This window comes from Diaphorina citri, unplaced genomic scaffold (assembly GCF_000475195.1).
Source record: "Diaphorina citri unplaced genomic scaffold, Diaci psyllid genome assembly version 1.1 scaffold511, whole genome shotgun sequence".
Classification (NCBI taxonomy): domain Eukaryota; kingdom Metazoa; phylum Arthropoda; class Insecta; order Hemiptera; family Psyllidae; genus Diaphorina; species Diaphorina citri.
In genome coordinates, this window is record NW_007377945.1 from 47,321 (window position 1) to 70,926 (window position 23,606).

At 38.0% G+C, this 23,606-nt stretch overlaps 2 protein-coding genes and 1 long non-coding RNA gene across 3 annotated transcripts; 1 reads left to right on the plus strand and 2 right to left on the minus strand.

Annotated features, from left to right (window-relative positions):
* The first annotated feature begins 2,680 nt into the window (after positions 1–2,680).
* Positions 2,681–4,464, plus strand: LOC113467614. The gene is made up of 2 exons (XM_026823869.1): positions 2,681–3,677; positions 4,088–4,464. The coding sequence occupies exons 1-2, from the start codon at positions 2,681–2,683 to the stop codon at positions 4,462–4,464; spliced, it is 1,374 nt and encodes a 457-aa protein (XP_026679670.1).
* A 3,362-nt stretch (positions 4,465–7,826) lies between these two features.
* LOC103509572 (DNA replication licensing factor Mcm7) lies at positions 7,827–22,228 on the minus strand. Its single transcript, XM_026823870.1, has 12 exons — positions 22,149–22,228; positions 17,629–17,744; positions 17,349–17,477; positions 16,664–16,791; positions 15,997–16,177; positions 14,583–14,720; positions 14,008–14,158; positions 11,188–11,388; positions 10,302–10,426; positions 8,977–9,128; positions 8,321–8,484; positions 7,827–7,966 (listed from the first exon to the last, which is right to left on the minus strand). Exons 1-12 carry the CDS (start codon positions 22,198–22,200, stop codon positions 7,827–7,829), a joined length of 1,677 nt encoding a protein of 558 aa, XP_026679671.1. The 5' UTR covers positions 22,201–22,228.
* Positions 22,229–22,983: 755 nt separating this feature from the next.
* On the minus strand, positions 22,984–23,605 carry LOC113467609. Its single transcript, XR_003391627.1, has 2 exons — positions 23,520–23,605; positions 22,984–23,035 (listed from the first exon to the last, which is right to left on the minus strand). It is a non-coding gene; the product is annotated as an uncharacterized LOC113467609 (long non-coding RNA).
* Between the last annotated feature and the right edge of the window lies 1 nt (position 23,606).

The following is a 23,606-nucleotide window of genomic DNA, read 5'->3' on the forward strand; positions in this document are numbered from 1 at the left end:
CCTTATTATGTCTTTGCTCTCCAGACGATAAGCCCTCCGTTGTCAAGAGTTTCCTTAATCAAACTTTGAGGAGAAAAGACCAGACTACCAGTGTGTTAGCGGCTGGAGTTTGGTAAAATAACGCATTCTTCTTCCACCCACCCAACCACTTGTAGTTAGGTGGATGTTATGTCGTCTACTCTATGAAAATGATAACGAGGGCTTTTGTACAATAATAGAACACAAGTTTATTAACACAAATACATTTACAATAAACGGGACATCAGATCTGGAGGGAGTGGTGAACACAGTCCAGACTCCAATTACTATGTGGAAGATACGAACACGGATCACAAACAAACGATAGCCATAGATAATGGAAGTCCTAGTGACATTCGAAACATAGACTATTATTACGCGTCCGGTGAAGTAAACTCCAATGAAGTGATGCAGGATGAAGAAGAATATGATGATGGTGAAGACCGAGAAGACTTGGAAGAAGAGGTTGAGACCTTGTTGGATCTAAAACGAACAGGTCTTAAAGCCAGAACTGGAGGAATTAAAGGAATCGATGGTGGGGACACGAATAATTATGGAACTACGAAGAAAGCTGCAAAACCTGATGAGGCAAATGACGTCAGGTCTGAACACAGAGAAGAATTCAAAGTTCTGACAACCAATAGTGTTGGGAACAAGACCAACACCACTGCAGTCGGCAACAACAGACCACAGATTGGTTCTGTTGCTAGTGATGGGAATCTACCAGATGACGGCATTGGTAGAAATGACCTCCTAAATGTGAAAGGTCTACCAGAGAGCAGATCACTCAAGGGTCAGGATAAAGAGATGAGGAACAAGATTGAGATACTCAAGATGGAAGAGGAGAAATATTTCCTTAATGATGACCATGATGAAGAAGTGGAGGACTCTTCCAGTACTGAAGGTATGTATCTTTATTTATGGGTTTAGGGTTTGTTTAGGTTTTGAATCACGAGTGGTTTTATTCTCCATTCGGTGATGAAAGCTACCCGCCCTATTCAGATTAACCTCATTCAGCCTGAGTGAGGCCGGGAAAACCCAGAAGCACGTGATTGCCCAGATAGTCTCCCATCCGGTAACCACCCATGAGAAACGGTGCTAACTTCTCATACACAGAAAGCACACTCCGAGGCTTAGGTGTAGGGGCAAACAGCCCTGAAGGAAGGGTTCTACGAACGTTGCTTAACATTAGTGATACATCGGGAACTGGTACAATTCAACGTGCTGTCGCCGCCACCACCACCATCACCACCACCACCACCACCAACACCACCAGCACCACCACCTTTGTTTTCTTCTTTCAGATCTTGATATGGCGGAATCTCTCCTCACTCCCTCCGTCAACCTTTCACCCGCAATCAATGAACAAATTAATTAATAAATGTCTTTAATTATTTAATAAAGTATTCAATTAAATAAATAAATGTCATAAAAAAACTAATCAATGAGAGAATAAATAAATAAGATTCTGGACAATCGCAAGCAGTTAATTTTCCCGGCCCCACTCAAGCAAGGTGAGATTCGTGTGAGTAGGTTTGTTAAAAAAACGCTAGGAAGTTTCGGGAAACAATTTTCCTTCTTAAACAAAGCCAGAGCTGAAATATCAATAGATTTCTATGGAAGAATGGACCAATTTCCTGCAAAGATCTTCAGATAAGACCTATATTAATATTACCTGTGTATGCTTTGACAATATGTTCAGTAAGAGAGGAAGGTACGGTAGGATTTTTGCCCTTGCATAGATCAATATATCTTCTGACCAGGGACATATCAATGGGTGTTAGTTCAGTAGGAGGTTGACGGGAATGTTTGTGGACGTAGGTGATATGCTGCGCTAGTCTGTAACAAATAAGAGAATGAGATTTAGCACCGAATTGATGATAGGGAGTTTTGCAACCAAAATTAGCGTCCCGTTAACTGAACTCTTTGACGTTATTTGACGGAAACTCGTTCCGTTAACGGGACGCTAATTTAGTTAGCAAAAACTCGCTAATGATAGAAAAGCATGTAATGATTAAATCATGGTTTTACCCGGGGCAAACTTTACAACAGATAAAGTTCGTTCTCGGAACGGCTGGCTTTCTCCTATCCTGTCCTCCTTCTCTCTTCAATTTGGGGACGATAAGATCTCCATTGTTAGTTTTCTCAATCAAACCTCTCAAGAAAAAAATCTACTTACTCAATTCTCCTCACAACATCGAAAAGATTTACGACCCCAACGAGAATCGAACCCGGGATCTACAGCGTGGAAGTCTAGAAAAATGCCCACTCGGCCACAGAGGTCTATCTATCTAATGGACGTGAAAACCCCTTATTTAAATCATTTCCACTTACTTGAGATCATTATCCCTGTATAGTCGATGACAATCGATCGATGAGTGAAACCCTCCACACTGCCTCGACAACATAGATTTATCTCGTCGACTGTGTGGACTGTGGACATAGCTTAACTCTCGTCAACCCTCTCGTTACAGATCGGGCCAATAGATCTAATCTACTTGAAGTCGGACCTAGGTAGCATGCACTCTCAGCCTCCACACTGCCTCGACAACATAGATTTATCTCGTCGACTGTACGTGTGGACACAGCTTAACTCTCGTCAACCCTCTCGTTACAGATCGGGCCAATAGATCTAATCTACTTGAAGTCGGACCTAGGTAGCATGCACTCTCAGGATCATAAACCTCCCCTCCTCATATATCCGGAACATTCTGGCGAACACATCCAACCATCCCAAGACAGCGGATCTCACACCCTACAGGAAAACCTACGTCAGGGGAACAACGATCTCGACGTAATAGGAAATGACGTTCATGTAATCGAAAGGGGTAGACAGGATCGTCCACGACACGCGAAAACCAGCGGGGCAACGGATTATGAACACCCACGAGCAGCGAAATCTGGACGAGCGTTTCATAACAATACTAAAAGGGAGATAGGAAACCAGGCGTTTCAGAAACGAGCAATCCCCCTGCAAGACTTCCACAAAAACATGGAAACCCCTCAGACATTTCAAGAACGGGACATTCCCTTGCAAGCCTTCCAAAAACGAGGCGTGGAAAAGCCCCAAGCTTTTCGTAAAAGGGAAATCCCACACAAACGGGACATCAGATCTGGAGGGAGTGGTGAACACAGTCCAGACTCCAATTACTATGTGGAAGATACAAACACGGATCATAAACGAACGATAGACATAGATAATGGAAGTCCTAGTGACATTCGAAACATTGACTATTATTACGCGTCCGGTGAAGTAAACTCCAATGAAGTGATGCAGGATGAAGAAGAATATGATGATGGTGAACACCAAGAAGACTTGGAAGAAGAGGTTGAGACCTTGTTGGATCTAAAACGAACAGGTCCTAAAGCCAGAACTGGAGGAATTAAAGGAATTCACAAACGCGACATCAGATCTGGAGGGAGTGGTGAACGCAGTCCAGACTCCAATTACTATGTGGAAGATACAAACAAGGATCATAAACGAACGATAGACATAGATAATGGAAGTCCTAGTGACATTCGAAACATAGACTATTATTACGCGTCCGGTGAAGTAAACTCCAATGGAGTGATGCAGGATGAAGAAGAATATGATGATGGTGAAGACCAAGAAGACTTGGAAGAAGAGGTTGAGACCTTGTTGGATCTAAAACGAACAGGTCCTAAAGCCAGAACTGGAGGAATTAAAGGAATCGATGGTAGGGACACGAATAATTATGGAACTACGAAGAAAGCTGCAAAACCTGATGAGGCAAATGACGTCAGGTCTGAACACAGGGAAGAATTCAAAGTGCTGACAACCAATAGTGTTGGGAACAAAACCAACACCACGCGAACTTTATCCTGAGCATATAAAGTTTGTTTTCGGAACGGCTGAATTTCTCCTATTTCGGGACGGTAAGACCTCTGTTGTTCCAGTTACCTCTATCAAACATCTGACAGAATTATTTTGAATACACGGGGTCCCTTGAGTAGGCTACTCTCTTGCGGAAATATGTAAAATCAATCCTAAAAAAAAACAGCAATGATATATTAACATTTTTCAACTCTCCCCTCCCTACTCACACAGATGATAACTACCGCGTCATAGAAAATGGAGAGGAAGCACTATGCTGGGCAGGACAAGACGACACCAGCACAGCACAACTCTCTTCCTCCGACCCCCCACCCCAGGGTGTCTCCCCTGTAGGAGATAGGGTAGAGGCTCCCCCCGTGTGGATACCCGATGGTCTGGCACCTGCACATCATCCTACGAATCAAAACTCCAACCAGCATTATCCTACGAATCAAAACTCCAACCAGCATTATCCTACGAATCAAAACTCCAATACCTATCCAATCCTTGAGCGATCCAACCAACCAGAAGATTTTCAACCAATGGAAGCTCGCGACGGTGAAAGTAACCTGAATGCTACCAATGAGACGAGACCTGGTGACATAGACTAATTTCATCATCTTTCTGGTTTCGCCCCAGGTATTCTGCGCGCGTTGCAGTTGTAACTCAGTACCTCTACCTCGATTTGGTCACGTCAAGCCAGTACGTGTATGTAATCGCTGCTTCATCTATCAAGTCACACCATTCACTACACTGCAACCTTACAGCACTACTAGTAATGCTGCTGCTGCTACATCCAGCTCTAACTAGCACTGGGGAGATTGATGATATGTTCTACACGTATGGCGAAAAGGTACCTTTGAGATAATACTCGGCAGCCTAAGGCCATACAAGAATTTGCGCTAATTCGTATGAATTCGCACAAAAACATGTATGGCTGAAACTAACTGCAACTGCAAAAAAAAAAAAATAAATAAATAAATAAAATAAGTTCTTGTTGTTAATTCAGCAAACCCCCTGATATTATCACCCCAACCCAAAGTTCTGACTTTCGTAGGTAGGTACAAGATCATTAAAGATCAGAGTATGTCCAGACGTATGTATGACTTGAGATTATTTTCCTAGTTTTAAATTTTCACCATTTTCTCTTGGTCTTTTTCATCACGTCATCTTCTTCCAATGATGATACCATTGGATAACACACCACAGGTCTATCAGGGTAACGGGGCTTGAGATTATTTTCCTAGTTGTAAATTTTCACTATTTTCTCTTGGTCTTTTTCATCACGTCATCTTCTTCCAATGATGATACCATTGGATAACACACCACAGGTCTATCAGGGTAACGGGGCATTTTAAGGTTGTTTAAGAAGTGCCGCAATTTAGAATCAGGATGAAATGTGACACTTTTAAGTAGCCTATGTCACCCTCAGTACTGTTCTTAAAAAGAAGAGAAAAAAAATCGGTCGAGCCGTTTTCTCGTGAAAAGTGAATTATTCATAAAGATGATTTCAAGATTTCCCCTGTTTCCTCTCCCCCCCCCCCGATCGGAAGAAACTGCAACTGCAAAAAAATAAAAAAAAAAAATAAGTTCTTGTTGTTAATTCAGCAAACCCCCTGATATTATCACCCCAACCCAAAGTTCTGACTTTCGTAGGTAGGTACAAGATCAATGTCTTATCCTCAAACTTTGGCCCAAAGAGAATTTACATAAAAAAGCATACATGTGTTTTGACGTTAAAACTATTATGTTATAACTCGAAGACTAATTTCATGATACTATTCGAAGCTTACATACCTATTTCAATGAAAATACAAAAATCTAACTAACCATTCCTGAATATTTTTTTACCTCTGATTTATTTTCCCTTTCTTTTCAATTCAGTGGAAAACTGTTATTTGTTTCTTTTGATTCTTATCTATTATTTTTGTATAATTTGTGTAACCCTCATTTTTTGTATTATTAAACTCATGGAAATAAATGAAATTGTCGTTTTTATTTGATTTTTCTAATAAAAAGACCTGTTGTTTTTGTTTTATTTTCAATATTACGATTTTTCAAAACTTACTGGAAGAATTAAAGTCCTGTCTTTTCTTGCACTAACATAAGACTGTGCACTCAGTCGTTAGTGCTGTGAAACCCACACACACAAAAATTACCTTACCGTTTAGACGGCAACCTCTTACACAACAGAAAACCTCTATCAATGTGATTTCTCAATTATTTAGCCTTAAGATACATGTGATTTCTCAATTATTTAGCCTTAAGATACATGTGATTTCTCAATTATTTAGCCTTAAGATACATGGTATCTCAGGTACCATAAGCGTTGTACAAAACAATACAGAAAACCTCTCTTAATGAGATTAAAACCACAAGAAGATGATGGTGTTAATGGTAATGGTTTCCAGATGGTAGTTCTTACCGCGCATGAGTAATTAGAACTCCAGCAGGTGTAGAAAATAATCAGAGTGTTGGAATGACGATTAGTATCTTAAGATATTGTGATACTGAAGCTTATTTATTGTGTACCTATTTATTTACTAATATTATTATTTGCTTGCTGTGTATTTAGTATCTAATGGATACTTATGACACTGTGACACTGATACCTACTACTTTACAAGAATTTGCGCTAATTCGTATGAATTCGCACAAAAACGTGTATGGCTGAAACTTACTGAAACTGCAAAAAAAAATAAGTTCTTGGTGTTAATTCAGCAAACCCCCTGATATTATCACCTCAACCCAAAGTTCTGACTTTCGTAGGTAGGTACAAGATCAATGTCTCATCCTCAAACTTTGGCCCAAAGAGAATTTACATAAAAAAGCATACAAACTATTATGTTATAACTCTAAGACTAATTTCATGATACTATTCGAAGCTTCCTTCCTATTTCAATGAAAATACAAAAATCTAACTAACCATTCCTGAATATTTTTTTTTACCTCTGATTTATTTTCCCTTTCTTTTCAATTCAGTGGAAAACTGTTATTTGTTTCTTTTGCTTTTATCTATTATTTTTGTATAATTTGTGTAACCCTCATTTTTTGTATTATTAAACTCATGGAAATAAATGAAATTGTCGTTTTTATTTGGAATACTGACAATATGGATAGAGACAAATTAGTTGGACAACACAAATGCGACAAAATGAGATCTGAGAAGAAATCTGATAAACCTGACGGGAATCTGTCTCGTAACTCAAGCACCACGTCTTCCATCACACGCTGTTATTCCGACAACACTGTAGACGTTAGCTTTGACAACACTGGAGACGATAACTCCCCAAGTCAGTCGAACTCGCGCGAAGGCATGACTGAAGGTAGAGACATCAGTCACAGTGACGTGCGCTTGCCCATGACGTTTGATAACACAGGGGACACGAATAATTATGGAACTACGAAGAAAGCCGCAAAATCTGATGAGGCAAATGACGTCAGGTCTGAACACAGGGAAGAATTCAAAGTGCTGACAACCAATAGTGTTGGGAACAAAACCAACACCACTGCAGTCGGCAACAACAGACCACAGATTGGTTCTGTTGCTAGTGATGGGAATCTACCAGATGACGGCATTGGTAGAAGTTTTACAGGTGGTACTGTAACAACGAAGGTCTTCTCGTCCCAAAATGGAAGAGAAAAAGACAAGATAAGAGAACGAACCTTATCTGTTCAGACGAAAGTTCGGCCCGGGGCGGGAATTGAACCCGCGACCTAGGGTTTAAAAGGCTGATGCGCTAACATCCAAGCCAACAAGGCTGGCAAATATATTTAAAATCTTTGTTCCATTTCAGATAGACCACGGATATTTATCTTGAAGTTAAGGAAATTATCAAGTGTGCCGGGAGGCGCGCGAACGTCAAGAGTTCGAAGCGCCAACCGGCCTATATTAACACGAAACGGAGTTTCATGGTTTTTCGGCATTTTTTTAAACTAGACATTAGCAGATAATGCAGATATACAGTGAAGTTTAATATCTATGAAGGATATTATTTACCTCGTCACACAGACGTAGACGTGCTAGAGCAGTAGAGAGACGTAGGATAGCGAGTAGATTACGAGCAGAGGTGTAGGACATATCACGAGAGTTACGAGCTACCTTACGTAGTTCTGAAAATAAATCAAACAATCAATGAACACATTAATTAATAAATGTCTTTAATTAATTCATAAAGTATTCAATTAATTCATAAAGTATTCATAAAGTAAATAAATAAATGTCCTAGAAAACTAATCAATGAGAGAATAAATAAGATTCTGGACAATCGCAAGCAGTTAATTTTCCCGGGCCCACTCAAGCAAGGTGAGATTCGTGTGAGTAGGTTTGTTAAAAAAACGCTAGGAAGTTTCGGGAAACAATTTTCCTTTTTAAACAAAGCCAGAGCTGAAATATCAATAGATTTCTATGGAAGAATGGATTAATTTCCTGCAAAGATCTTCAGATAAGACCTATATTAATATTACCTGTGTATGCTTTGACAATATGTTCAGTAAGAGAGGAAGGTACGGTAGGGTTTTTGCCCTTGCATAGATCAATATATCTTCTGACCAGGGACATATCAATGGGTTTCAGTTCAGTAGGAGGTTGACGGGAATGTTTGTGGACGTAGGTGATATGCTGCGCTAGTCTGTAACAAATAAGAGAATGAGATTTAGCACCGAATTGATGATAGGGAGTTTTGCAACCAAAATTAGCGTCCCGTTAACTGAACTCTTTGACGTTATTTGACGAAAACTCGTTCCGTTAACGGGACGCTAGTTTAGTTAGCAAAAACTCGCTAATGATAGAAAAGCGTGTAATTATTAAATCATGGTTTTACCCGGGGCAAACTTTATAACATAAAGTTCGTTCTCGGAACGGCTGGCTTTCTCCTATCCTGTCCTCCTTCTCTCTTCGATTTGGGGACGATAAAAACTCCATTGTTAGTTTTCTCTATCAAACCTCTCAAGAAAAAATCTACTTACTCAATTCTCCTCACAACATCGAAAAGATTTACGACCCCGCCGAGAATCGAACCCGGGATCTACAGCGTGGAAGTCTAGAAAAATACCCACTCGGCCACAGAGGTCTATCTATCTAATGGACGTGAAAACCCCTTATTTAAATCATTTCCACTTACTTGAGATCATTATCCCTGTCAGGTTTATCTTGGATCAGCCAGAGTAGATCAAATCTAGACAGTAGAGCGGCAGGTAACTGAATATTCTGCTCAATAGATCTCTTCGGATTATAGCGACCATATGCAGGATTAGCAGCCGCTAGAATACTCACCTGGAATCAATATTAATTAATTTAATTTATCAAGTTTCCATTTATTATTATTAAAACATAACAACAGAACATCAAAATTCATATAAATGGTATACCCATCCGTAAAAGCAAAGCTTAAGCCTCGGATGGGGAAATTAAGCTGAGATTAAAATCAACCTCAGTGGTTAGTGCGGTGGACTTTGGACCTTGAAGTTGCTGGTTCAAATCCAAGTCAAGTCATAATATTTATCGAGATGTTGGGATCGATATTTTTATGACGAGAATTTACGTGTGCTTATTATTACAACAGAACATCAAAAATTCATATAAATGGTATACTCATCCGTAAAAGCAAAGCTTAAGCCACGGATGGGGAAATTAAGCTAAGATTAAAATCAACCTAAGTGGTGTAGTGGTTAGTGCGGTGGACTTCGGACCTGGAAGTTGCTGGTTCAAATCCAAGTCAAGGTGATTTAAAGGATAAATGTTAAAAACGAGAATTTACGTGTGCTTAACACAATTATTATTATTTAAGATTTAAGGGATTTCAATTTTTTATTTTATTAGTATTAATTACTAATAAAATAAAGTTTTGAAATCCCCAAATTTCAAATGCTAACATAGCAAATCACGTGCCTATAAATTGAAATCCTACTAATCCCATATAACTATCATTGGATTGATACTTACTCTGGCATTGAGTCTGGTCATAATACCAGCCTTAGCAATGGATATGGTTTGTTATAATTAATTTAATTTAATTTATCAAGTTTCCATTTATTATTACTACAACAGAACATCAAAAATTCATATAAATGGTATACCCATCCGTAAAAGCAAAGCTTAAGCCACGGATGGGGAAATTAAGCTGAGATTAAAATCAACCTCAGTGGTGTAGTGGTTAGTGCGGTGGACTTCGGACCTGAAAGTTGCTGGTTCAAATCCAAGTCAAGTCATAATATTTATCGAGATGTTGGGATCGATATTTTTATGACGAGAATTTACGTGTGCTTAACACAATTATTATTATTTAAGATTTAAGGGATTTCAATTTTTTATTTTATTAGTATTAATTACTAATAAAATAAAGTTTTGAAATCCCCAAATTTCAAATGCTAACATAGCAAATCACGTGCTTATAAATTTAAATCCTACTAAGTAATCCCATATAACTATCATTGGATTGATACTTACTCTGGCATTGAGTCTGGTCATAATACCAGCCTTAGCAATGGATATGGTTTGTTGTTCCATAACTTCATGTATAGCAGTACGATCAGCATCAGGCAATTTGTCAAACTCATCAATACAGCAAATACCTGAGAAATGAGATATTAGAAATGTTGTAAAAATGAGGATACGTCCTTAGAACTAGTTACACAGTTTGTGTTGTGACTTAAAAAAATTCCATCAGTGCACCGTTTTTATTTTATTTCGTAGCAATGAAACAGCTACCTACCACAGAAGACTTGTGTGGTCTGTGTCGTAGCATGCCGATCCCGTTGTGTGTCCCTCAACAAATGGGGGTTGATAAGAGACACAATAATTCCCATTTAGGTGCTGGATCAACAAGAGAACACCAGAAAGTAACCCGTCAATTTTTTGCAATCGAAATACGAGTGCATTTTTTACTATTACCTATTAATATTTTTTTCTGTCCTAGATGGGTATTGAACCCTCTCACTTACCCTGATCTGCTAGTACCAGTGCGCCACCTTCCAGTACCATTTCATTAGTGATAGGATGAGGATACGTCCTTACAACTAGTTACTCAGTTTGTGTTGTGACTTAAAAAAATTCCATCAGTGCACCGTTTTTATTTTATTTCGTAGCAATGAAACAGCTACCACAGAAGACTTGTGAGGTCTGTGTCGTAGCATGCCGATCCCGTTGTGTGTCCCTCATCAAATGGGGGTCGATAAGAGACACAATACTTCCCATTTAGGTGCTGGATCAACAAGAGAATACCAGAAAGAAACCCGTCAATTTTTTGCAATCGAAATACGAGTGCATTTTTTACTTTCTATTACCTATTAATATTTTTTTTTGTCCTAGATGGGTATTGAACCCTCTCACTTACCCTGATCTGCTAGTACCAGTGCGCCACCTTCCAGTACCATTTCATTAGTGATAGGATCCTTCATGACTGCTGCAGTTAATCCTACCCCACTGCTACCACGTCCTGTTGTATATTGGGAGCGACGAGCTAGACGTTCAATGTAGGAGAGAAGCTGAGACTTGGCCACTCCAGGGTCTCCCATCAGACAGATGTTGATGTTACCTGAACAGAAAAATGAAAACAATTTTTTAAATGTTCAAGAAAAAAAGTTATCACACTTCTTAAAAAGTTCATTCATTGTTCATTCCGGCAAATTTGTGGATATCATAGATTAGCCTTATCAGTAACTTAAAGGTTCAATCCCTGAATAAAAACCCCCAAGTTTTTTAATGGCTCCTCACAATAAACTCAGTACTTCACCCAACCTGAGTAGTGCCAAAAAAGCCAGCAGCACGCGATTGCCCTGATGGTCAACTATCCGGATACCAAACACGCACAACGTTGCTTAACTTCAGTGATCTGTGGAGAACTGGTGTATTCAACGATCAGTAACTGATAGGAGATTAGTTTTGTGTTGACCGCTAAACTTCCACCTTCCCAGATCTCAAAATGTTCTCAAGAATAATCAGCAGAAATGTCCTGAAAAGTGTAAGTATACCTACATTACTTTTGCAGACTTCTCTCAAAACTCAGGTTTCAATGGTTACATAATGAAATTCAATACCCTCTTGGTCCGAGTCCTAAAGAAATTTATAGTTATGCAACAAGGATGTCTATGGTTTGAGTCTAGGGTTTTCTTTTAGGACTAACATTTGTCAATGCCCTTAGCAATGTATTGTGTGATTGCATGTGAGAAGCAGTATTTTAACTGCCAAGGTTTTATCAGGGCATAAGGCCTTTTTACTGCTCCCTAGTCATCTTCATGAAGCACAGTGCAAAACAAAATAGCCAGTAGCATGATTTGTCTAGAAGACAATCACCCATCCAGGTATCAACTAAAGACAAGATTGCTTAACTTCAGTGGCCTGAGTGATATTTGCTTCTTAGTCAAGTTGGGACCAACTTCAATGATGCAGTAGACTTTGGATCTGGAGGTTAATGCTTCAAGTACATTGAGTAAAAAAAAAAAAAAAAAAAAAAAAAAAAAAAAATGAAAGGTTTTTCAGCAGGAGTGAAGAGAGGATACCAAACAAACAAATGAATATTTCTTATTTATTTCAGAGTGTGAAAGAAACTTATTTCCAAGCATCAAATATCCAGACAGCCCTCTTCCAACCACTAGCATTTTACTCCTTATGGTAGCATTCTAAGTCACCTCATTTTTTTACCAGATACCTCCTTTCCACATAGCCTCTATGACTCAAGCTGGACTGGTTAATGCCCTGGACGCCACCGCAAAGCACGCTACCATACGAGAACAAAGATTATGTTTTGTAGAAAGGGTGGGATGGTACTTATGAAATGATTAGGTAGGCACCTACCTGCTAAATAATATTGTGAAAAAATCCACTTGAAAATAATAATTACTAAGTTCCCTAATCAAAGTATCTTGGGTTCCAAACACTCACTTGACCCTTTTCTCCAAACCATCAAATAGAACCAAATGTATTTATCCATCATTTAAATATTTCTTTTCTTCGAAAAATCAAAAAGCCCCAAGTACCAAGCCTCTGCTCCCAATTTCACAAGGAACTGCTGTTGTGAACAAGGAATTCAAAGAAATACAACTGTCTGACCTTGCTGGAAAATACCTGGTTCGTCTCTTCTACCCCTGGATTTGTAAGAGTTGAACCACAGGTTTTATTAATTTCTTGGAAAAGAACACTGTAAAAATGAAAAGACATAATAAAATTAAGCAACAATGGACTGTATAGTTATATATAGTTGATGAGTATTTATATACGGGACTATGTTGAAAAAAATTATTTCAAGCAGGGTGAAAAAGTATTTTACCATATTGTGATGAAAATTCAATCTGAGATCTCTGTCCCTGGCTTTCCGAACAAACAAAGACATATCACAAAAACCATGAAGATTATATTATGAACTTCCCAGGGTCTATACGTAGTAGTATCACATTTTTTTTTTTTTTTCTTTTTTTTTTTTTTTTTTTTTTTTTTTTTTTTTTTTTATGCTTCTACAGCTGCAGAGAAGCCCAAAGTTCATGTCAACATGAAACTGTATAGAAGGGGGTAATAAATTAACCTGTGAATGGAAATCAAAAATGCATTTAAAAAAAAATATATTAATATTTTGAATATTCTTCCAGCACATTTGTTTGTCCCACTGAGATCATTGCATTTAGTGATAATATTGAAGAGTTCAACAAAATCAACACAAACGTTGTAGGTGTCTCCTGTGATTCACATTTCACTCATCTAGCTTGGATCAATACACCTCGCAGTGTAAGTTAAATAATATGACTGTAATCAGCAGACTTGGGCTAGACTCGAATTTATTTTACTTGATACATACAACACGCCATTTACCTACGAGTAGTTTGTATTATTATCCCCCAATGAGCCATCTAGTTATCTAGTACAGTGTCCATTTCTTCTTCTTTTTTTAATTAAAAAAATCTGGTGTGAACATCACACGACTTTCCTTATCCTATTGAATGATGCTTATTTGAGTGTTCTTTTATCCTAACTTTTACAATATCTCTAACCGTTTTGTCGCTATAGCTGAAAACCGCCAAAAAAAAGGTCGTATATATTTCTTAAACTGTTTCCACACATAGTCTACGGCCGATCAGGTCGATCAATGGCCGCTGACTACGTGTGGGTTGTGAAGACGTTCTCTGCTTTACCACAAACAATTCACGATTTGATTTGATATTACCTTGAGTGACTTGTCTGAATCCAGTACGTAGGAGAGGTAGGAATATACCGGACACAGATACATGATCCCCTGGTACTACTTGACGAGTATTCTCTCCTCTGCACAATACAGTAATACCACGCGGGATGTTACCCACTGGGACTTGATCACTCTGAAGAATAAGGAGGTGAAGGAAGAATGAGATGAATTTTATTATTATCTTCCTAGGTATATAAATCATCAGCCTAGTTAGATTGCAGAGTAGCACATCTATGTACATTCTAAGCGCTAGGTCGCGGGTTTGATTCCCGCCCATTGCGGATTTTATCCTAAATTAAATTGTTTGTTCTCGGAAGGCTGGTTTTCTCCTATCCTGTCTTGATTTTCTCTTTCCTTTCGGGACGATAAGAACTTCACAGATACAGTTCCATCTGTCAAAAGCAATGTGACAGAGTGGGATATCACAGTTGACTTGCAAATGCTTTTTTCTAATGAAAGTTTTGGCATCTTAAGAACTTCCTTGTCTTAGTTGACATTTTGATAGTAGGTATATTATGTAAATAAGGTACATAGCTGCTATATTAAGGCAAACTCACATGTTCTTGTACTTTGAGCTCCTGGAATTTGACAAACTTGGAGCCTCGTGTTTGTAGATAGAGACGACCGCCTGATTTGTTCACCTGACAATCTTCACTCGGACACATGAGCAACGGAGTGAATGAGAGAGATGAGATCTGAAATACAAAGTACGTACCTATGTAATAAATAAGTAGAATTCACGCTATTGGGGCATAGGGACATGTCATACAGAAGTTACTACTAGTGGTTCTGTGAACTGTAGACCCCACTCAGATTCTTTTGCCTAAGCTGAGACATTAACAATAACGTCCTTTCATATCGACAATTGTTGTTTACCTTGGTACCTATTTGAATTTTGGACAAATTTACGATTTAGAAAAATGTCCTGCTTTGAAAAAATGTCTTCTGGGTAATCCTACGTATCCGTCATACAGAAGTTACTACTAGTGGTTCTGTGAACTGTAGACCTCACTCAGATTCTTTTGCTTAAGCTGAGACTTTAACAATAATGTCCTTTCATAGCGACAATTGTTGTTTAACTTGGTACCTATTTGAACTTTGGACAAATTTACGATTTAGAAAAATGTCCTGCTTTGAAAAAATGTCTTCTGGGTAATCCTACGTATGAATGGGTAACCCTACGTACACTTGGTACCTATTTGAATTTTGGACAAATTTACGATTTAGAAAAATGTCCTGCTTTGAAAAAATGTCTTCTGGGTAATTCTACGTATGAATGGGTAACCCTACGTAATGCATAATTATGTATCAAAACAGAAATAAAACTATCTACACGTCTTATGTAGGTACCTATATCTAAAAAAAAAGAGGTGACACTATTATAAAACCTGTCAATCACTCTAAAGAATAAAATTAAAGAATGGTTGATTTTGAACCTTTTAAACAAAACAAAAGGTTTACCTTTGGTTGATTTTGAACCTTTGAAACAGAACAATAGATTTATTCCCACGCATATAAATATGTATTGATATGCCTAGCGATTGTATTGATGTTTTGAAAGATCGTAACGGGGGTCCCGTTCAACTTTAGGGCCCTAAATTTCAATCAGCAACGTGCCTTGATTTAATGAAGATGTGTACAAAATTTCATCAAAATCAGACCAGGCAATCCGAAGTTATAGCGGAACATACAAACAAACAGACATCTTAACCAAATGCAAAACGGTTGAGTTAAAACATAGACCTCACTATCGTTCGGTCAATGATATTTAAATAATTTTTAGAACACCATCGTTCAGAAATGAGCTCTAAAAATTACAGTGTCTCTACATGAAATACTTGTATTCTCAAACTAAGATGCTTTTTTTCTATTACTAAAGTACATAATGAGAACGTACCTATTGCAATTGTTCCAAATTTTTACTGCCAAAATACAGACATTTTGTTAGATATAATGAAGAAATATAATTACCGGCTGATAGGTCTCTGCTCCACACATGTCACAAGTGTATGTTGCTACGGTCATCAATGGTTTCACTTCGGTAGATCTTGTGACCACACCACGGACATTCACAAGTTTACCGATGTGAGTTGCTTTCACTTCACGGATAGGGGTGGGCTTGCCAGATGATGGTGGAACAAAGTACACCTCACTGAAGAAGGAAAAGAAATCAAGTTAATTTCAATTATTTGTGGTTAAGCAAATATTTTTCATGGATACTTAGGTATCCATGAAAAATATTAAAGATTATTAGGTTAGCCTCAGGTGACTCATATGTAACAAGTATACAGAAAAATTAAAGTTTATAAAAAAATTTTCCAGTACCCCCCTCCTTTAACATTTTTATTTCTTGGTCCAAGACATTTCACAAAGAAAACATGTTGCTTGTCTTCATCTTTATAACTTGTGCTCAACAAACATTCTAACTTACAATCTTCTCATGAGATCTTATGGATACCTAACCTCAGGTGACTCTGTAACAAGTATACAGAAAAATTAAAGTTTATAAAACTTTTTTCCCAGTACCTACCCCCCTCCTTTAACATTTTTATTTCTTGGTCCAAGACACATTTCACAAAGAAAACATGTTGCTTGTCTTCATCTTTATAACTTGTGCTCAACAAACATTCTAACTTACAATCTTCTCATGAGATCTTGTGGATATCTGTTCTGAGAATTTCTCAACTCCTGAGGATTCGGGTGATTTCTCTGTTCGAGTAGAAGTCGGTGCTCGATGTAAATGTCCAAAGGATCTTTGGCAATAACCTGTAAACACATAGGGATAATATCAAAAATACGTACAGATCTGATTTAACAATTTTCAATTCAAACAGTTCGAGTAGAAGTCGGTGCTCGATGTAAATGTCTAAAGGATCTTTGGCAATAACCTGTAAACACATAGGGATAATATCAAAAATACGTACAGATCTGATTTAACAATTTTCAATTCAAACAGTTCATCTAAATGAAAAATAATCTTAACATGTAATTGTGTTTAATTAATTGTCATCGTTTAGTAAATTGTAGATATTTTTTGGATAACTAAACTTCAAGTAAACTTACATCATGGCTTTTGTAGTCAGGCAAGAGTTCAAATATCACTCGAGTAGAAGTCGGTGCTCGATGTAAATGTCCAAAGGATCTTTGGCAACAACCTGTAAAGGGATAATATCAAAAATACGTACAGATCTGATTTAACAATTTTCAATTCAAACAGTTCATCTAAATGAAAAATAATCTTAACATGTAATTGTGATTAACTAATTGTCTTTGTTAGTAAATTGTAGATATTTTTTGGATAACTAAACTTCAAGTAAACTTACATCATGGCTTTTGTAGTCAGGCAAGAGTTCAAATATCAATTCAGAAAACATCTGAACATAGCGTCTCGTATTGTTTTGAATGTTGGTGGCAAGATCACTGTTGAATTCCTCGACATCATCCAAATCAATGTAAATCGCCACTTGTTCCCGATGAGCCAACTTGGACAGCTGCTTGGAATATTTGAATATTTTGTTGTCATCTTTGTCAATTTTCACAAATTCAATGAGGAACTCCTTGAATTTTTCTGAAAAATAAATCACAAACATCATCCAAATCAATGTAAATCGCCACTTGTTCCCGATGAGCCAACTTGGACAGCTGCTCGGAATATTTGAATATTTTGTTGTCATCTTTGTCAATTTTCACAAATTCAATGAGGAACTCCTTGAATTTTTCTGAAAAATAAATCACAAGTTGAAAAATACTGCTTAGAGTAGGTACAGACACAGTGGTTCTATCTGCCACTGGAAAGCTCAGGGGCCACCTTGAAGAGGGGTGAAATGGTGAATCATACTGGGAGAATCCTGGGATTTTACATGAAAATATTGGCAAACCAAACCCCAACCTTTACTCTGCATGTCAAGTACCTAAAAAGTTATTGGTGCAGAGTAATTAGTGGAATAAGGACAAAGGACATACTGATGGTGGAAATGGGGCTTTAACCTAGTTCATTAGGTTCCTCTTGATAAATCACAAGTTGAAAAATACTGCTTAGAGTAGGTACAGACACAGTGGTTCTATCTGCCACTGGAAAGCTCAGGGGCCACCTTGAAGAGGGGTGAAATGGTGAATCATACTGGGAGAATCCTGGGATTTTACATGAAAATATTGGCAAACCCCAACCTTTACTCTGCATGTCAAGTACCTACCTAAAGAGTGATTGGTGCAGAGTAATTAGTGGAATAAGGACAAAGGACATACTGATGGTGGAAATGGGGCTTTAACCTAGTTCATTAGGTTCCTCTTGTCATATAAATATGTATTGATATGTGTAGCGATTGTATTGATGTTTTGAAAGATCGTAACGGGGGTCCCGTTCAACTTTAGGGCCCTAAATTTCAATTTAATGAAGATGTGTACAAAATTTCATCAAAATCAGACCAGGCAATCGGAAGTTATAGCGGAACATACAAACAAACAGACATCTTAACCAAATGCAAAACGGTTGAGTTAAAACATAGACCTCAGTATCGCTTGGTCAATGATATTTAACTAATTTTTAGAACACCATCGTTCAGAAATGAGCTCTAAAAATTACAGTGTCTAAGGTCTTTAAAAAAAGGAGGTTTGATAGAGGGAACTGTAACTGCTAAGGTCTTATCGTCCCGAAATCGAAGAGAGAAGGAAGACAGGATAGGAGTTCTCATTGAGCCTGCTGGTATTCCACTACGCGGTCTATTCATTATTGATCCTAAGGGCGTACTAAGGCAGATTACAGTGAATGTTCCGAGAACGTTGATAGTCGTTCCGAGAACGAACATTATCCTATCAGGATAAAATCCGCCCTGAGCGGGAATCGGCCTAGTGCTTACAAGTTAGACGCGCTACCAACTAAGCTCTCTAGACTGGCTATTTTATTTTTCTATTATTTAATGTTTTAGGTATTTAGATTTTGGAAGTAAGTCATGTAAAATCACAGAGGTAAAACTTTGTTTGGTTATTTTACCATTCGGTGGGATCTTTAAAAATGGAGGTTTGATAAAGGGAACTGTAACTACTAAGGTCTTATCGTCCCGAAATTGAAGAGAGAAGAAGGACAGGATAGGAGAAAACCAGTCGTTCCAAGAACGAACATTATCCCATCAGGATAAAATCCGCCCTGAGTGGGAATCGGCCTAGTGCTTACAAGTTAGACGCGCTACCAACTAAGCTCTCTAGACTGGCTATTTTATTTTTCTATTTAATGTTTTAGGTATTTAGATTTTGGAAGTAAGTCATGTAAAATCACAGAGGTAAAACTTTGTTTGGTTATTTTACCATTCGGTCTGTTATTTCCTCATTCGGTTTGTTTTCAGTATGTCCAGCCAATTGGAAGCCAGATTCCCCCACCATCAAACCAAGCCCAGCTGAATCCAAGGAATATTTCAACAAAGTGAACAAATAAGGGCATCAATATCAACTACAGTGAATGAGACCAATATCATCTGAACTAAATGAGAAGTCTATGCAGCACTTTGCTAATAATTATGCTAATACACAATTAAGTTAACCAATCCCAACTGAAGTGATATAGACATCAGAAATACAGTTAGTTCTCTGCTTTATTGACAATGTCGTGCATTTTTTATCCGTGGTGAAAAGCTATGAACCTCTTCACATCTAGTAAGCAAAGGGGGCATGTTTTTCCTTCTCAAATTAATACCTTTAAATACGGTACCTATTATTCACATGAAAATAAAAGGAAAACATTGCCAAGTTAAACTACAGTGAATGAGACCAATACCATCTGAACTAAATGAGAAGTCTATGCAGCACTTTGCTAATATGCTAATACACAATTAAGTTAACCAATCCCAACTGAAGTGATATAGGCATCAGAAATATAGTTAGTTCTCTGCTTTATTGACAATGTCGTGCATTTTTAATCCGTGGTGAAAAGCTATAAACCTCTTCACATCTAGTAAGCATAGGGGGCATGTTTTTCCTTCTCAAATTAATACCTTTAAATACGGTACCTATTATTCACATGAAAATAAAAGGAAAACATTGCCAAGTTGTTTTGCAACAAAAGTTAGCAAAAGTTCATTGACCTTTTTAATGTTAATTGAACCACAAAAACATAAATGTGAAAAAAAGGCCAAGTTCCTATCCAAAAATGTCGGCCTATAAAAGTGGTGAGATTAGAAAATTAAGGCCAAGTCTGCATTCCCAGTTTTTCGTGTCTGCTGAAAATGCTGGATCTCAATTAATTAGAGAGTTTTTGCAACAAAAATTAGCAAAAGTTCATTGACCTTTTTAATGTTAATTGAACCACAAAAACATAAATGTGAAAAAAAGGCCAAGGTCCTATCCAAAAATGTCGGCCTATAAAAGTGGTGAGATCACAAAATAAGGCCAAGTCTGCATTCCCAGTTTTTCGTGTCTGCTGAAAATGCTGGATCTCAATTCCTTCAACCTTTGTCCGGGATTTGAACCCGAGACCTCCCAGGCAAAAAAAAAAAAAATCGCCTACCCTGACCGCTCGGTCACCAAGCCCTCACCCGCAATAGCTCCATATAAAGAAGGAAAGTTGATCTTGGGATCATTGATAGCGTTGGACAAGAGTCGTGTCACGCGCGTCTGTATGTTATTGGTGGATGTGTTGAAGTTCTTGGAAACCTGCGTGAGGAGACGTGAGGCAAAGTCACGTAACGCCCAGTGATTGTCTGCCTCTGGACGTCCGCATAACTGCTTGCTTACAATGCATGACAAAATGGAGGGCAGAAGCTCGTGAAGCTAGGGGGGAAGAATGAAATGGAATATGGAATAGAATATACTTTGTTTATCCTGTTTGAATGAGATTAAAAAGTCCCTTTACCCCAGCAGTCTAAACAAGATCTCGTGTATTTTATGGGTTTAATAGCAGTATCTCATGGACCACAACGGAGGCATGATCTGGAAAAAGGGCATAACGTCACTTACACCCTTTTTAGGGAGTCTGAATTTGGATGGCAACTTTTGTTTTTGAAAGAATAATCTTTATAGGTATCTCTTTCTACGACACGTTAAGAACAATTTTGTGAACCCTGTAACATTGTGCTCATTTGAAAAAAAAAAAAAAAAAAAAAAAAAATTTAAACGGATTATTTCGAAAATCCCCCCAAAGGGAATAGAATAGAATATACTTTGTTTATCCTGTTTGAATGAGATTAAAAAGTCCCTTTACCACAGCAATCTAAACAAGGTCTCGTGTATTTTATGAGTTTAATAGCAGTATCTCATGGACCACAACAGAGGCATGATCTGAAAAAAGGGCATAACGTCACTTACGCCCTTTTTAGGGAGTCTGCATTTTGGATGGCAACTTTTGTTTTTGAAAGAATAATCTTTATATCTCTTTTCTACGACACGTTAAGAACAATTTTGTGAACCCTGTAACATTGTGTTCATTTGAAAAAAAAAAAAACTTGTACGTGATTATCTCGAAACTGTTTTTTCAGTTATGTCTTCTATTTATTATTATTATTTTTATTTTTGAGGCTCGAACCCCCGCCTTCCGACTTACAAGTCTACTGCGTCTTGTCTCACTACTCACATATTTCTCCAGGTAAAGACTTTGATTATCAAGCAGTGCCTTGACCATTCGCATCAGATAGATAAGTAGTGCCAGGTTATTCTGTACTACGTTCACTTTGACTCCCTCCGCTATAAACGTACACATACGAGGTAACATTTCATGTAGACCGGGATCTGTAGCCAGGGACTGGAGAGCTTCAAACCGGCGACCCTCATCCGAACCTGAGAATAAAACAAAGAGAGTAAAGAAAAAAGCAACAGCAACAGATCGAGAGGCTGGCCAAAAACGCCGACCCCGTCTGAACACGGGAAAAGGCAAAGAAGAAGAAGAGGAGGATGATAAGAATAAATTTCAAGAGATAGCTAAAGTGGATTTATCACCTACTTAGGTAAAATAATAATTGAACGAAAGAAGCGCGTTTCGATCCCCGCTAGGTCGCGGGTTCGATTCCCGTCAGAGACATTTCAGCAGACACGAAAAATTGGGAATGCAGACTTGGCCTCAATTTTCTGATCTCACCACTTTTAAGGGCCGACATTTTTGGATAGGAACTTGGCCCTGATGGATGGAACTCACTACTTACCTTTCTCCTCTGCGTAAGTTTTAGGTCCCGTTTTCTTCGACATGGCGGACATGGTACTGAGAACTTATTAAAAACTCTAACAGCAGACACGAAAAACTGGGAATGAAGACTTGGCCTTAATTTTCTGATCTCACCACTTTTAAGGGCCGACATTTTTGGATAGGAACTTGGCCTTTTTTTCACAATTTTGTGGGGGTTTAGATTTACAAGGAACACGGTGATTGCTATGTGGTTTACTAAGGTTTAATTTTACTATAGATTTAAAAATTTACCAGGTAAAGATTGTTTAATTTTGTATCTCAATAGTATTATTTAACTTAAATTAATAAATAATGGGTCAATTCCAAATACTGCCAATTGTTTTCACTTCTAAACGAATCTTTCGAAATGATCAGAGTCCTAGAGAGGAAATGAAAATGGATCAAGTAAAAAATAACACATTGCACTTAAATCAGTGAGATATTTAAATATATTTTATTTCTAATAGATCAAAATGTACAAATCATTTACAAGAAGAAAAAACCTATAGACTTAGTTATGTAAAAAACCCTAAAACGTTGTCAATTCTCCTTCGAAATGAGAGAAATTTTTCATAGGTACGAGAGATCAAATTTACAATAATTTAAAGACTTAGCTGGCAGCGAGAGCACGTTGAATACATCAGTTTCCAATGGTTCACTAAGGTTAAGCAACGATGTGCGTGGTTGGTAACCATGTGGACAATCGCGTGCTGTTGGCTTTACATAGCCACACTCAGACTGGGTGAGGTTAATGGCTTGTCACCGAATGGAAGGTAAAGCCCCCCGTCACTAAAGACCTTAGTAGTTATACAGGAGGATCTGTAGCCAGGGACTGGAGGGCTTCAAACCGGCGACCCTCATCCGAACCTGAGAATAAAACAAAGAGAGTAAAGAAAAAAAGCAACAGCAACAGATCGAGAGGCTGGCCAAAAACGCCGACCCCGTCTGAACACGGGAAAAGGCAAAGAAGAAGAGGAGGAGGAAAAGAATAAATTTCAAGAGATAGCCAAAGTGGATTTATCACCTACTTAGGTAAAATAATAATTGAACAAAAGAAGCGCGTTTCGATCCCCGCTAGGTCGCGGGTTCGATTCCCGTCAGAGGCGAACTTTATCCTAAAGTTCCTAAGTAGATGAGGTTCGTTCTCAAAACAGCTGGCTTTCTCCTATCCTGTCCTCCTTTTTTCATCAATTTCGAGGCGATAAGACCTTCGTTGTTATAGATCCCTCTCTCAAACTTTTTTTTTTCTTCTAACTACAACAGAATAAAGGAGAGTTTCGTAAACCCAACCAACTCTTAGTATTAAAACAAAAAACCTTGGACAAACCCATATAAAATTATTAATACTGACCCACACAAGCCTCAGTGATTTCCTTATAGTAAAGTTGTTGCTCGACAGAGAGCTCGTGTGTTGCAAGTTGTTTCACATGAACTGTTC